At 46.4% G+C, this 17,500-nt stretch overlaps 1 protein-coding gene across 4 annotated transcripts in view; it reads right to left on the minus strand.

Moving 5' to 3' along the window:
* Positions 1-3,280: 3,280 nt before the first annotated feature.
* The window catches only part of pex5la (peroxisomal biogenesis factor 5-like a), an 83,040-nt gene continuing 68,820 nt past the window's right edge, over positions 3,281-17,500 (minus strand). For all 4 annotated transcript variants that reach the window (XM_031574227.2, XM_031574225.2, XM_031574226.2 and 1 more), the window contains 6 exons: positions 16,262-16,405; positions 13,609-13,679; positions 11,469-11,687; positions 8,953-9,115; positions 5,844-6,001; positions 3,281-4,327 (listed from right to left, as the gene is read on the minus strand). In XM_031574227.2, the coding sequence (XP_031430087.1) occupies positions 4,126-4,327; positions 5,844-6,001; positions 8,953-9,115; positions 11,469-11,687; positions 13,609-13,679; positions 16,262-16,405 (957 nt within the window). In that variant the 3' untranslated portion in view covers positions 3,281-4,125. The remainder of the gene's footprint in view (positions 4,328-5,843; positions 6,002-8,952; positions 9,116-11,468; positions 11,688-13,608; positions 13,680-16,261; positions 16,406-17,500) is intronic.

Here is a 17,500-nt window from a genome sequence, read left to right on the forward strand (position 1 = left end):
TAGGGAGGTGCAGAAATGAGAGTAGGGAGGTGCAGAGATGAGAGTAGGGAGGTGCAGAGCGGAGAGTAGGAGTAGAGATAGAGGAAGAGACGATGAAGGCCGAGTCTGGAGCGAGAGGAGCTTCCTGTCGGAGGGTTGATGTTGCTGGAGTTGTATGAGCTCTGACTGTAAATCCTATGTCAATGTGGAGTTGTCTGAGATATGACGGTGAATCCCGTGTCAATATGGAGTCGTTTGAGCTCTGACGGTGAATCCTGTGTCAGTGTTCAGGGCTCTGGCATTTACATACTGGGATCACAGCCTAATCCTAACCCTACAACACACTGTGATTACTGCAGCCACCCAACCCAACCCAACTTCATAGCTACGGGCCTCATCCGGCTCTAATACGGCTCTGGTCTGGCTCTGATCTGGCTCTAAAACGGCTCTGGTCCGGCTCTGATCCACACCATGTCAGACCAGGACGTTGCCCAGAGTCAGCCTCTGTTCAGGCTAACAGCGAAACACGTCATATCACAGATTAGAAACAAACGACACGTACACAGAAATATATTACAAGGGTTTATTTGAAAAGATTACTTTCATATATATATATATATATATATATCCTGGAGATATTTGCAGTGCTTGAGTATACTGTGAATAAGATATGTAAGTAGACTAGTAAATATCTAGTTTAACTCCGTACAGTACATTCTGAGTAGTTGAGATATACAGCATGTCATATAGAAAGAGCATTGTGCAGTAAAATATTGCAATTCATCTTGACGATATGTGACCTAGGTAAAGGGAGCAGTGGAGGCTAATGGGAATACATGCAGGTGAGGAGAGGCAGGTGAGGAGTGTCAGGTGAGGAGAGGCAGGTGAGGAGTGTCAGGTGATGAGAGGCAGGTGAGGAGGGGCTCCACAGGCCGTCATGCAGGCTGCCCGCGCCGAGTGGGGGTGGAACATGCGTCTCGCTAGACCCCCACCCCTGAGGCGACGGAAACTACTAGAAGAAAACAGAGCGGTACAGAACGGGGCTGTCCAGATGCCAGTGCAGAACCGAAGCCTCTACAGCAGAACGTCAGCAGGAGGATCTCAGCACACACACACACACACATACACGACTCTGACACCAGGCCTGTACCCTATCAGACTTACATAATGGAGAGAGATATCTCCATTCTTAACTAAAGACAAACACATGCTAACCTCAACACACACACACACACTCTCAAACACATGCTAACCTCATCACACACACACACACACACACACACACACACTCAAACACATGCTAACCTCATCACACACACACAGGCAGGTCATCACAGGACAAACAAGCTAACCTCATCACACAAAAAGAAACACACATCTAATCTCACACACACAACTCACAACAAACATAATCTCACACATGACTGTGAGGACACATGTGACTCCAGACTGTCCTCTCTTCACCATGTTGGTGCAGCTTGGTATTAAATGCATTTGGTCTTCTCCCTCCTCTCTCCCTCCTCCTCTCCTTCTCCTGCCACTCTTCTGTCTGTCAGAGATGCTGAAGCAGCAGTACTGCCCGAATACCTCTCTCCTTAGAGACACACAAACACAAACACACACACACACACACACACACACACACATACATCAGGTGTTCTGTGTATCTGCCTAGCTGATGTTCTATCTGCTGAGTGTCTTCCTCCAGAATGTATGGAGATGTCTGAGTGTGTGTGTGTGTGTGTGTCTGAGTGACATGAAATATGGACAACGCCACATCAGCATCACTGCAGCCGCAGCCTTTAGCTGTCAACCGCCAACCATCACTCACCTCGACACGAGTCACTACACACACACACACACACACACACACACACACACACACATCTCAACCCGACCCAGAGTCACTAAACACACACACACCTCACCCCCAACACCGAGTCACCACACACACACACATACATCTCACCCCGACCCCGAGTCACTAAACACACACACACCTCACCCCGACACCGAGTCACTACACACACACACACCTCACCCCAGACACAGAGTCATTAAACACACACACACACCTCACCACTGAAACCAAGTCACTACACACACACCTGACCCCTGACACGAGTCAATACACACACAAAAACACTTCACCCCCGAAACCGAGTCACTACACACACACACACACACACCTCACCCCTGACACAGAGTAACTACCCACACACACACACTCGCGATACCGGGTCACTATACACACACACATACCTCTCCCCTGACACCGAGTCACCACACACATACACCTCACCTTTTGACACCAAGTCGGTACACACACACACCTCACCCTCCAACACAGAGTCCCTACACACACACTTCGACCCCCAACACCGAGTAACTACACACACACACACACACACACACACACACACACACATCATCATCATAGAGTCATACAGCATTATAGAGTAATACAGGATCGTAGAGTCATACATCGTCATAGAAACATATATGATCATAGTCATACATCGTCATAGAAACATACATCATCATAGAGTCATACAGCATTATAGAGTCATACAGGATCATCGAGTCTTACATCGTCATAGAAACATATTGCATCATAGTCATACATCGTCATAGAAACATACATCATCATAGAGTCATACAGCATTATAGAGACATGAGAGGAGATGAGATGAAACTCAAGATGGTGGACGCATGGTGAATCTCATCCCTCTAGCTCAGGGACAGACAGGAAAGTTCTAGTCTCATATTCAGCCAGAGACAGCAGTCAGGATCTTAAGGATCAATGGATCCCTGCCTTAAGGATCAATGGATCCCTGCCATAAGGATCTATGGATCACTGCCATAAGGATCTATGGATCACTGCCATAAGGATCTATGGATCACTGCCATAAGGACACAAGCTGCTCCTCCACAGCAGTAACTCTAAAGGAAGCAGCGTCGGACTGGAGTTCTCATTCTAGGTGCAGAACAGGCAGAGCTGTGTGTGTGTGTGTGTGCCTCTACTAAAGGAGGCTGAGCTGTGTGTGTGTGTGTGTATATATACTAGAACAGGCAGAGCTGTGTGTGTGTGTACCTAGTCTACTCTTCAACATGCATATGCTGTTAAACAACTAACCAGCCTAGAGCTCCACAGAGAGTTGGCAGTAGACCACATGACTACTCTGTGTGTAGATGTCAGTGTGCGTGTCTGTGTGTGTGTGTGTGTGTGTGTGTGTGTGTGCATGTGTGTGTGTGTGTGTGTCTCTGTGTGTCTGTGTCTGTTTGTGTGTAGGTGTCTGTGTGTGTGTCTGTGTCTGTGTGTGTGTGTGTGTGTGTGTGTGTGTGTGTGTGTGTGTGTGTGTGTGTGTGTGGAGTATACCTGCATCCAGAGGCAGGAGATGGCTTACGTTTGTACCAGAGGTCTCCAGAGTCAGAGAAGGATAAATATGGCATGCACCTGGAGTAAGGCTTTCACTCCAGACAGCTAGCTACAGGAAGTGTGTGTGTGTGTGTGTGTGTGTGTGTGTAAGGCTGTGCCTGTGGTCTGGCCAGTGGCAGTGGGATCGTCAGGATTAGAGAAACGGGAAGGGTTAGTGTGTGTGTGTGAGTGAGTGTGTGTGTGTGTGTTTGTGTGTGGGATCATCAGGATTAGAGAAACAGGAAGAGAGCAGAGGAATATTCTAGAACATTCTAAAAACCTGATCCAGGAGGGGTCTCGACTCATGCAGCGCGACATCTCCAGGACGACAGCAGGTAAACACTAAAGAGGTCAGAGGGCATCCCATGATGGACAAATACAACATGACCTCTCGACCCCTAAGTTAAAGGTCAGCGCTCCGTCTCTCCAGTTCCGCTTGTAAGGTGCTGTGCAGTTCTACTGCCTGGCTTTGGCTCTAGGCTCTAAGCTCTAGTTCTAGATAAGTTCTCTAAGGCCAATTCACTTCTGCTGCTGTTCAGGAACCCTATCTACAGCAGTCAGAGCTATGCTACAGTGGTACGCAGGAAACAGATAAACTAAAAAACAAACAAACAAACAAATCCAAACCCCGCCCTCAAACCTATGCTCCTCCCACAGGTAAAGGGTTTGTCTACTCTCATTGGTGCAGACGGCGGGGTGTTGCGGAGGGACGGGGGGAGCGGGGCCAATCACATGTCCATGTTGAAAGCGCGCATGAGGTGGTCCAGGTCCCCAATGTTGGCGGCCTGGAAGAGCTCGGGCTGGTCCATCAGGGAGAGGGCGATGCGCAGCGCCGCCCAGATGCTCCCCGACATCACCTGCTGCGCCAGCTGGCTGCTGCGGCTCTTCCTCTGGAGGCTCAGCGCCGTCAGGAAGTTACTCGCTGCCTCCCTGCACACACACACACATGAACATACACATTAACACACACACACACACATGAACACACACACAAACACACATCAATATACACACACACACACACACATTAACACACACAACACACACACACACACATGAGCACACACACACACTTGAACACACACACAAACACACATCAATATACACACACACACACACATTAACACACACACACACACACACACATGAGCACACACACACACATGAACACACACGCAAACACACATCAATATACACACACACACACACACACAACACACACACATGAACACACACACACACATGAACACACACATGAACACATACACACACATGAACACATACACACACACATGTGAACACATACACACACACGAACACATACACACACATGAACACATACACACACATGAACACATACACACACACACATATGAACACATACACACACACACACACACACATGAACACATACACACACACACATGTGAACACATACACACACACGTGAACATATACACACACACACATGAACACATGAACACACAGACACATACACACACAAACACACACACACATGCACATTTTATATACCTAATTTGATTCCACATTACAAGTCAAGTTTCATTATGAGTGAAATATTCTAAATAGCCCAATATATTTATGCAGTTCAACAAATCATTATGGGCTTACAGTCAAGGAAGCAGTGTCTTGCGTCCGTGCACACACAAAAATACACACACATACACATACACACACACAAACAGAAGGACACACACACAAACACACACACACACACACACACACACAAACACATATACTCAAACAAAAACACAAGAACACACATACAAACACACACACACACACACACAAGAACCCACATAGACACACATACACAGACCCTCAGGAGCATGAGGGAGCCAATCAGATGGCGTGCATGAGTGGATGTGTGTGTGTGTCTATGTGTTCTTGTGTTTGTGTGTGGCAGACTGCGTAGTGTGAAGAGGGGCTCAGTCATGTGATATTCATGAAATCAGTTCTGAAGTCTAATCTCCATGTAAGTTTCATCATCTGCACACACACACACATACATACACACAGACTCACTCACACACACATACACACACACAAACTCTCTCTCTCACACACACACAGCCAAGTTTCATCATCTGCAATGCTTATTTCATGACCACGTTTGACTTCCTATAACTTGATTAGACAGGCTCTCAAACATTCATAGAACACATAACCACTCATCACTTAAACCCTTTCTCACTCTGACTGGTGCGGGTGTGTGTGTGTGAGAGAGAAATTGTGTGTGTGTGTGTGAGAGTGTCTGTGTGTGTGTGTGTGTGTGTGTGTGTGTCTGTGTGTGTGTGTGTGTGTGTGTGTGTGTGTGCTGATGCCCAGGTTGTAGTGTGAGGAGATGAATCCTGGTTGGAGCTGGAGGGCGCGGGTGTGGATGTTTATGTGTGTGTGTGTGTGTGTGTGTGTGTCTCTCTCTAACCTGTGAGCCCCCAGGTTGATGCAGCTGATCCCCAGGTTGTAGCGTGAGCGGATGAAGCCTGGGTGGAGCTGGAGGGCGCGGGTGTAGGCCTCCACCGCCTCCTCACTCCGGTCCCCGTTTGCAAGCGTAGCCCCCAGGCGATTCCACAGCAGGTAGTCCTGACAACGCACACACACACACACGTAAATGTACACACGTAAATGTACACACTCACATACACATATGAATGCACACATGTACACACTCACATTAATAAACACACACACACACTCAAATACACATATGTGTACACTGACTTGTAATAATGTACTATTTAACTTTGGTGGACAGGGTGTGACACCTCTGGTGAGAACTACGTAATAGGGATGCACGATAATATCGGCACGACATCGGTATCTGCAGATAAAAGCTTCAAAACTTAATTATCGGCATCTGCAGATATGAACATTTCTGCCGATGTACCTGGCCGATAAAGTGACGTTCAAATTATGCGCACGCGAAGCAAATGTTTTGGTTACTATGAGCGCCAACAACTCGGCTGTGTGGCAGTACTTCACAGTATCAGAGGATGTTGACATGCTATTTATCAGGAAACTTTTCAGGAGATGGAAGAGGAGACGACAGCTTGGCCGTAACGTAGGTTACATGCATAGATGCAGACCACCCGCGTGCAACGCTTTGCAACATTACCTGTCGCGCGCTAATAGAAGTTAATAAGTTGCTAGTTAGCTAGACAACACTAGCTAGTTAGCTTGCATGCTACTTGACACCAGCGAAGTTGATGATCTCATTTGACGGGATGTGAAACGTTATGTCACGAGCCCACGCTATCTGTACATGGCTTACTTTTGCATATATTGAATTTATATAGCTAACTTGACAATAACCTTACATAGATTAGTCTAGAAATCCTAGAAGGAATGTTATTAAACTGTAAGTCAGTTAACCAACGTTAGCTTTCCAAGTTAGCCAAGTTGCATTTCCAGAGTGTAGTTGTTCAAGTTGGTACTGTTCAAGTATGAAAATTGTGACGTGAAAATATAAATAAATCTGCCATATTTGAAATAATTTCAATAGTTTCATGAGTGAATGTCTATTTCTAAAATGATACAAATCAAGTTTTTAAATATCCTGTATCTACAGCAATACCATGTCATAATAACAGATTAATTCTAGTACAGGAGAGACTTTTGAATAATTAAAAAGCAGAGGTGTATATATCGGTATCGGCATCGGCAATCGGCCAAAATGAGCTTGTAAATATCGGCATATCGGATATCGGCTAAAATTCAATATCGTGCATCCCTACTACGTAATGCTTTATGGCACACACACACGCCCACACACACACAAACACACACACACACACACACACACACCTCACGCAACAACAACAATTAGCCCCTTCTGCTGCTATGAGAGGAAGCTAGCGCAGGATTCTCTGTCTGACATCATGGCAAAGGCGACGAAGAAATCGAGGAAGACGTTGTTGGAGGAAGCGAGGAAGAGAAAAAGAGAGTAACACGAACAAGTGATCGAACAAAGAGTCAGTCTCGGATTGGCTTTTACTTGTTGGCGAGAGCTAAAAGAGACAGAAGGATGCAAGTCAGATGCCGAGCTGGCCTTCTTTCTGTTGGACTAGTCAGTAATAACGTATTAGCTGTCTTGCTATGTCTTGTGTTGCGCTTGCTTGATGTTTGGCTGTGTTAGGAAAGTTGTCGACTCGCTAGTTTTTCATCATAAACATCCCTGCCAATGTTATTTATGAAAGGATGCGATGTAGGCTGTGACCTTATTGGTGTCATCCCTGTCTCATCCCTGAGATGTGTAGTCTTCGTCAATTTCACGCCAAATAAGCCTTGGAAGTTTGCAACCTTGAAAACCTAACTCAGTTAGCTTATAATAAATTACACTGTCTAATGCCAAATATGTGCCTTTATCATGGCGCCAACAACTTTTTATTAGATTGCACATACTCCACATTCAAACACTTAGAAAACAATGTAGGCCATATAGGCTGAAAACACAAGCGGTATTTCAGCCAAACTAAAATTGCCAATCTTTTGGTCATGTTAGCGTTCATCTCTGATGTCACAATTAATAAAACTATGCAGTCATATTTGTGTAAAATCTTGTAATATTTCTCTACCTTGTCAGTCTACATGCTTCTTTGGCTTCTGCGTTGTCTCTGCCAGTGCCATATCCATGTACCAGACTCACATGTACACACACACACACATATTAATAGCACACAAACACACACGTACACACATTCACACTAATAGCACACACATACATGTACACACACTGAGGCTAAGTCTGACGCCTATTCATACTTCACTGCCTCCCTCTCTCTCCCCCTCTCTCTCTCTCGCTCTCTTTTTCTCTCTCTCTCTCTCTTTTCTCCCTTGTTCACTGCCTTCATCTCTCTCCATCTCTCTCTCTCCCTCTCTTCTGCCGTTCTCTCTCCGTCATCCTCTGCCCCTATTTCTCCCCTGAGAACGAGTGAGAATGTGTGTAAGTATGTATGTATATGTGTGTATGAGTATGAATGTGTGTATATGTGTGTGTGAATATGAATGTGTGTAAGTATGTATGTATATGTGTGTGTGAGTATGAATGTGTGTATATGTGTGTGTGAGTCTGAAGGTGTGTAAGTGTGTGTGTGTGTCTATGTGTGTGTTAGTGTGTGTGTGTATGTGTGTGGGAGTATAGTTGTGTGTAAGTATTTGTGTGTGTGTGAGTATGAATGTGTGTAAGTATGTGTGTGTGTGTATGTGTGTGTGAGTATGAATGTGTGTAAGTATTTGTGTGTGTGTGAGTATGAATGTGTGTAAGTATGTGTGTGTATGTGTGTGTGAGTATGACTGTGTGTAAGTATTTGTGTATGTGTGAGTATGAATGTATGTGTGTGTGTTAGCGTGTATGTGTACGTGTGTGCGGGTATGAATGTGTGTAAGTATGTGTGTGTGTGTGTGTGTGTATGTGTGTACGTGTGTGTTATTAGAATGTGTGTAAGTATATTTGTGTGTGTATGTGCGTGTGTGTGTGAGTGTGTGTGTGTGCGTGTGTGTGTGTGTGTGTGTGTGTGTGTGTGAGAGATACACACCTCTGGTCTGACGGAGAGTGCTGCGTTAAAGGCATCCACGGCCTTGTTGAACTCGTGACTGAGGTTGTACAGGACGCCCAATCCCGTCTGCAGGTCAGGGTCAATGGAGTCTGAGTGCTGAGACGCCTCCAGAAACAACTCCTTCAACTCCGGCAGGAGAGAACTGGGGAGCACACAGCAGGAGATTAGAGAGAGGGAGACAGAGAGGGAGAGAAAGGGTGTGAGAGAGAGAGAGAGTGAGAGAGAGTGGGAAACAGACAGTGTCCTAGACTGGATCTGTTTGTAGCTATTGCTCCATTCTTTTTTAATTGGACACTGCGGCAACTGCCTTTGGGGCAGTTGATCCAAAAAACTCACACCACATCGACTCCCTCAAACCGGAGAGGGCCTTGATATTCCTCACCTTCACACACACCTGATACAATGCCTTCTTGCTTTAAACTGTGGAACGTTGACAATTGTGATGTTTCAAGAGGAGCACACCTTGCCCTTCTTCCCACTCTCCTATAGCAGGTCTCACCCGAAACTGACAAGTCCATCGGGGACAGGAAGCAATGTTTTGCCTCATCTGGGACCACATTTTGGATTTCTGTCATTAGCTTTTTGAAACACTGCATTCCTACTTCCGTCAGGTAGATATAAAACAGCTGCTTTCACCCAACCAGAAAAAGTCGACCATCATCATCCAACAGCTCCTTAGGTGGGTCCAGAATAGGCTTTCGATGCCACAAAGCCTATTCAATGAGGTTATTCAGAATCAAAACTATTCAATGAGGTTATTCAGAATCAAAGCCTATTCAATGAGGTTATTCAGAATCAAAACTCTCTCGTATGACAGCTGAGGTAGTAGACAACCAAGCACAGATCTTATCTACCAACCCCTCCCAGTTTTTCATTTTGTAGTCATCATTGCCTAAATAAATACCAATAAATTGTACCCCAGCTGAGTTCCATTTTAAGTCTAGCCTGGCAGCGTATATTCAATCTATAGAGGCTTTTGTCCAGGTATATTGCCTAACACCTGTATTCTTTTCCCTCCAAACATCCATATGATCCATTGAGATAACTACACTCTCTAAAACACTTACAGATAGAGGATGTGGTTCTTCAATATTCCTATCTTGAGTAAAATCAATAGTAAAATTCCAGTCTCCTCCAAAAATTAAGATGTCTTAATCAACTGTCTGAAGCCTTTGATAAACGTTCTGAAAAAAATAACTCCTACAACACACCTATTAGGAGCGAACACAAACACAGAATCCCCTATTTCAGCCCTCAGCGCTAAACAACGTCCCTTCTCTATTTCCCACTTCGCTAAAACGTTAACTGGCCAGAGCAGGGGCAAAGACCACAGCAAACCCCAGCACTAACGTTTGAGCCATGGCTAAGAAAGTGTTTCCCTATCTCACGATAACCCCCAGTCTGTTTCGTTATATTCATCCGTGTGCGTTTCCTGTACGAAACACACACTGATTTGCTTAACTCTCATCGTTTCTGCAAATAAGACCCGCTTTCCCCAATCTCTTGCCCCATTAACGCCCTTTAAAACCCCATGAGCACAGAGAGGAAAGAAACAGAGAAAAAAGGGAAAGAAAGAAGACACACCACATAGTGTCTAAACTTTTACACATCTCTTTGAACCAGCCTTTTTCTTTTTTTCTGATCGCGGTTAAATGCTTTTTAAGATGGAATCGCTTTTGTTTAGACAGCACATCGAAACCAACAGTCTTTGGTAGACTCATTCAAAAACATAAACACTTGTCTCATAAAAAACAATGCATGTTTTAAAGCAGGGTTCTGACAACCCAATGGAACCACCCTCATCGTACTGGCACATTTTCCACAACAATACGGTTCTCTTTTGAACGCATCATCGCTGATGAAAGGCGGAACATTTGAAATTGGGTCAACTTCCAGCGACGGCCATCACAACTTCCTTTTTTTGTTACTGATGGATCAGAAAGGCAACTAATTCCATGGCTCCCTGAGGGGGAACAACAAAACCACAACAAAACAACAACAAAACTCCGCTTTGAAAACTCTTCCATAACAGATAACTATAAAACCAACAATGATGAAACACTAAGTTTATAAAAAGAAAGGAAACCAACACACACAACACACCAACACACTCTCACTCACAATGCTCTCACACACACAAACTCAGACTATGCACAAAGAGAGAGAGAGAGAAGAGAGAGAGAGAGAGAGAGAGAGGGAGAAAGAGATGTTGATGGGCAGGTTGGCATCTAATGGTGGTTGACAGGCAGCATTTCAGACAGGGCATTAGAGTGCGCCATGCCCTTGGACCGTGTCCTTTTGGAGTTCTGCTCCTGACAGTTTGCGTATGTGTGAATGTGTGTGCTTACGGCATGTGTGTGTGTGTTTGCTGCACATGTTTATCAGCGTGTGTGTGTATGTGTGTGTTTATAAGTGTGTGTGTGTGTGTGTTTACTGCACGTGTTTCTAAGTGTGTGTGCGTGTGTGTTTATAAGTGTGTGTGTGTGTGTTCTCACCTGCTGTTGTTGTTGGAGACGCGGGACAGCCTCCTCTGCGTGAGGGGGGAGGCGGGCAGGTGGAGGTGTGTGTGGCCCTTGAGGATGTGTTTGTATTTAGGGTTGTGGCGCAGCCAGCGCAGCAGGGCCTCGCATGCGTCCTGTCGCATGCCAGTGTTGGTCAGGCTCGCCGCCAGCGACAGCAGCGCCGCCAGGTGGTTGGGGTGCAGCTCCAGACACCTGCAGACAGACACACACACACACACACACACACACACACACACACACACACACACACACACACACACACACACACACACACACACACAGAGCCATGGTAACTTTAGTTCATGTGTGAGTGAGTAAAAGACACTCACTACTGTAACTAACACAGGTGAAGGTGATAGGTGCTGGCAGACCTCAAACCAGCAACTATCACCAGGACATTTCAGAGATGATGTCACAACCCAAAATAAGATTCATCTCTCGTCAGAAATGTTGATGTTAGTTTCACTGAGTGGCCTGTGTTTCTGCGAAGCCTGACTGACTGAAGTGGCCTGCTTTGGTCCTCAGCATTCTGCTACTTACATAAATGTTACACATACACACACACGCACGCACGCACGCACGCACGCACGCACGCACGCACGCACGCACGCACGCACGCACGCACGCACGCACGCACACACACACACACACACACACACACACACACACACACACACACACACACACACACACACACACACACACACACACACATCAGCATTCTGCTACTTACATAAATGCTAAAGCTCCACTGCGCAGACCAGACTGCTGATATTTTACTGTTGAAGTATCTGACTGCAGCACACGCACTCATACACGCACCCAAACACACACATGCATATACCCACACACACACACATAATAACACATACATTCACGCACACCCCCTCCACACACACAAATACATATACCCACACACACACACAAAGACGCACAGACGCTGGGCTTTAACTGTGTCCTGGCTGTAATCCTTATTCATCCTGGGCTGATAACACTCCCTTACACAATGGGGCCTGCGCTGATAACACTCCCTTACACAATGGGGCCATGCTCAAAAACAACCTGTGAAGAATGTAATCTACAATCCTGTTTTAAACAAATGAAAATCTATCATATTGCAGGAATGAGAGTGTTTGGCTGCTAACAACAGTGGGTGCCATTCTCTAAAACCACAAGTGTGTGTGTGTGTGTGTGTGTGTCTGTGTGAGAGAGAGAGGGAGAGAGAAAGAGTGTTCCATTCTCTAAAACGACAGAGCCGTTTGGACTGTAATCGCCCCACAAATGTCAAAGATGATGAATTAAAACACACTACAGTGAGTGTGTGTCTGTAAGTTAAAACAGGTTGGTGTGTTCAACCTCTGGAACAATGGCAAAGATTATGGTTTCTCAGTAAGCAGCCCCCAGCCCTGCCTCCTGAAATGTGTGTCTGTGTGTGTGTGTTCTCTCTGTGTGTGTCTGTGTGTGTGTGTGAGAGATATATTGTGTTTGATTGTGGGTGTGTGTGAGTGAGAGAGAGAAAGATCGTGTTTGTCTGTGTGTGTGTGTGTGTGTGTGTGTGTGTGTGTGTGTGTGAGAGAGAAAGAGATATTGTGTGCTTGATTTCCTCTCTGCTGTTTGTTCCCAGAGGTGTGTGTTCACGTGTTGTTTACCAGAAGTAAATACTCAGAATGATTTCCATTCTCACCTCACACACACACACACACTGCTGCTCCTCCTCATACTGCTACCATGGCGACATGAACACTGGAGATCTTATCTACTGGGGTTAACTAGCCACATTAGTTACATATGAACACTGGAGATCTTATCTACTGGGGTTAACTAGCCACATTAGTTACAGAAGAACACTGAAGATCTTATCTACTGGGGTTAACTAGCCAGATTAGTTACAGAAGAACACTGAAGATCTTATCTACTGGGGTTAACTAGCCAGATTAGTTACATATGAACACTGAAAATCTTATCTACTGGGGTTAACTAGCCAGATTAGGGAGAGAGACAGACAGAGAGATATATAGAGAGATGAAGAGAGAGAGAGAGAAAGAGCTGAGGTCTTTGTTTAAATGCGCGTCTGCGTTTGACCCTTGCATGCCCTGCAGTAACACCTCCTTACCTCTGGAGGGAGACAATCGCTGCCTGCTCGTTCTCGTTCTCTGCTTGTGTGTTCCCCAGCACCTGCCATGCCTGGAAAACAAACCATACAGGAGAGTGAGATGGAGGGCCAGCCTGCCCCAGGAGATGCTCTGGGCATCAGCATTAGGAGAGACCCACAGCCTGCCCCAGGAGATGCTCTGGGCATCAGCATTAGGAGAGACCCACAGCCTGCCCCAGGAGATGCTCTGGGCATCAGCATTAGGAGAGACTCGTGGATTACTGTCTATGAGGCACTATTCAGTTACAGTACCAGCGTCATGTTCAACGTTTAGAGTAATGCACACGCTCCCTTACTGGTTTGGCACACACACTCACACTGGTTTGGTACACACCAACACTGGTTTGGTACACACCCACACTGGTTTGGCACACACTCACACTGGTTTGGCACACACACTCACACTGGTTTGGTACACACCCACACTGGTTTGGCACACACTCACACTGGTTTGGTACACACCCACACTGGTTTGGCACACACTCACACTGGTTTGGTACACACCCACACTGGTTTGGCACACACTCACACTGGTTTGGTACACACCCACACTGGTTTGGCACACACTCACACTGGTTTGGTACACACTCACACTGGTTTGGTACACACTCACACTGGTTTGGTACACACTCACACTGGTTTGGTACACACACTCACACTGGTTTGGTACACACTCACACTGGTTTGGTACACTGGTCTAGTACTCTAGTCCTTTCATAGAGTTTGGGGCAAACCCTGACCAGCTGGCTCAGGTCTGGCTCAGGTCTGGCTCAGGTCTGGCTCAGATCTGGCTCAGATTGGGCACTGAAGATCCACACCAGACTTGAGTCAGAACCAGCTGCTGCCTGTGAATGCCATGACTGAGAACCATGACACTAACCCTAACCCTAACCCAGGACTGCCTGTGAATACCAGGACTGAGAACCACAAGCCTGACCCTAACCCTAACACTAATCGCGGACTGCCTGTGAATACCATGACTGAGAACCACAAGCCTGACCCTAACCCTAACACTAACCGCGGACTGCCTGTGAATACCATGACTGAGAACCACGAGCAGCAGGGCTGCACAGCTCAACATTAGAGAAGAGAGAGACAGAGAGTGGGATAGACAGACAGAGAGAAGAGAGAGAGATGGAGAGAGAGGGAGAAATGAGAGAGGGATAGACCGATGGTGAGCAGAGAGAGAGATGGAGAGACGGAGAGGGAGAGACAGTCAAATACAGAGAAAAAAGAAAGGAGAGAGGGACAGATAGAGAAGAGAAAGGGAGAGACAGATGAAGATAGATAGAGGGAGAAAGGAGAGACAGATAAAGACAGAGAGAGAGGGAAAAAGGAGAGAAGGAGAGACAGATGGAGAGGAAAGGTAGAGTGGGGCACTAAACGCTCCCCTAGGGGTGTATAATGGTAACTGCGGTGAAGACTGCAGGGAAGCTTGGCCTCCAACCAGGTACCTGTGGACAGCGTGGTGATTCATGCCTTAGGAGCAGTGGTGAGCTTGTGCCGATGGCCGACACCATCTCACTCAGGGTGATTAACGACACAGGGATGCCGGCCAATTAGCCTATTAGCTCTACTTTAATGGCCCACTGCAGATAACACTCCCGCTCACACCCGCCAGCCAGCTCAGAGAGGTCACAGAGAGGTCACTAAGAGGGCAAACACACACAGCTCAAAACAGCACGTCCTCCACACACACACACACAGCTCCAAACAGCACGTCCTCCCACATTCATTTTGTCAATGAAAATGTTAATGAAAAAAGTTGTTGGATGCTAACGAGATGAAACGAGACATACGAGAAACTTTGAGAACGGAGATAAGTATAGGTAAGTCTATTTATTCTTTTCGTTGACGAGAGAAGGATACAGAAACTTCAACTAGAGTTGCTCTGTAATCAACACACACACACACACACACACACACACACACACACACACACACACACACACAGGGGCTGAATGCGAGCTGGGAGCTGAGGTTCACTCTAGCACGTCCCATGAAGGTCACAGAAGAGCGTCACATGGTACACACCATGTTATTCAGATCCATCTGGGGGGGGGGGGGGGGGGGTATACCAATACCAATGCCTGAGTATACTACTGCTTGAGTATACCACTGCCTGAGTATACCAATGCCTGAGTATACTACTGCTTGAGTATACCAATGCCTGAGTATACTACTGCTTAAGTATACCAATGCCTGAGTATACTACTGCTTGAGTATACCACTGCCTGAGTATACCAATGCCTGAGTATACTACTGCTTGAGTATACTAACTCCCTCATTGACATGCACTCAGCTCTGAGTATGCTAACTCCCTCATTGACATGCACTCAGCTCTGAGTATGCTAACCCCTCATTGACATGCACTCAGCTCTGAGTATGCTAACTCCCTCATTGACATGCACTCAGCTCTGAGTATGCTAACTCCCTCATTGACATGTGCATGTCAATGAGGGAGTTAGCATACTCAGAGCTGAGCACAGGTCCCTGTGAGGATTTCTGTGAGGTTCTCACACAGTGGAGTGTGTTCAGTTCTGTGAGGTTCTCACCCAGTGCAGTGTGTTCTTGCTGGAGGTGACTCTAACCCTGCTGGTGGGGAAAGTCTCACCTCAGAGTCCTGTGGGTCCTGCAATATGGCCGCCTCCAGCAGCAGGACAGCATTGGGCAGGTCGCCCTCACGAGACTTCCGCACGCCCTCCTCAAAGGCGTTGGTCCAGTCCTTATAGGGGTTATCCGTGTGGAAGTAGTAGCCCTGCACACACACAGGACGGAGGGACAGGGAGGGAGAGGACGGAGGCAGAGGAAGGGAGAGGGAGGGAGTGTGTGTGTGTTAATGTTGTGATCAGGTGTGTGTGTGTGTTAATGTTGTAATCAGGTGTGAATGTTAATGCTGTGATCAGGTGTGTGTGTTAATGTTGTGATCAGGTGTGTGTGTCTGTTGATGTTGTGATCAGGTGTGTGTTAATGTTGTGAATAGGTGTGTGGGTGTGTGTTAATGTTATGATCAGGTGTTTGTGTGTGTGCTAATGTTGTGATCAGGTGTGTGTGTGTGTGTTAATGGTGTGATCAGGTGTGTGTGTGTTAATGTTGTCGTCAGGTGTGTGTGTGTGTTAATGTTGTGATCAGATGTGTGTGTGTGTTAATGTTGTGAACAGGTGTGTGTGTGTTTTTTATGTTGGGCAGATGGGGGTCTGCCTAAAGCCTGAGGCTTCAGAGTTTCATATTCACCTCAGCCAGCATTGATCTATGCTCCCCCCCCCCCCCGCCCCCCGCCCCGCCGCTAAAACCACACTCTTAAATGTTAAACTGTGCATGTCTCTGCCGCATATTACCCTGGTGTCCTGTAGCAGTGCAGTAAAAACTCACTCAGTAATTCTGCAGCTTTAAGTAACGCTGGCCCATAAAAGCGTCCTGCTTAGAGTTTGGACTTTCAAACTACGAGGGTGTCTCTGGAGTCATTAGAGTATTCACATCAGCCGCACACACACACACACACACACACACACACACACACACACACACACACACGCACACACACAGACACACACACACACAAACACACACACACACACAATTAGAGTATTGTATTCACATCAAACATCAGCACACACACACACACACACACACACACACACACACACACACACACACTCAGCCGTGAGATTTTGAAACACAGCTCAGACTACAGAAAATAAATGACACACACGGGCAGCCCAGCTCAACCTACAAAAACCTGCACTGTTTGTTAGCTGTGTGAGGTGCTTGTGTGTGTGTGTCAGGTCTGTGTGTGTCGGCGGGTACCTTCTCCAGTGGAGAGACATTGGAAAGGATCTGTGTGTGTGAGGTG

The sequence above is a fragment of the Clupea harengus genome, chromosome 10 (genome assembly GCF_900700415.2).
Source record: "Clupea harengus chromosome 10, Ch_v2.0.2, whole genome shotgun sequence".
Taxonomy (NCBI): Eukaryota; Metazoa; Chordata; class Actinopteri; order Clupeiformes; family Clupeidae; genus Clupea; species Clupea harengus.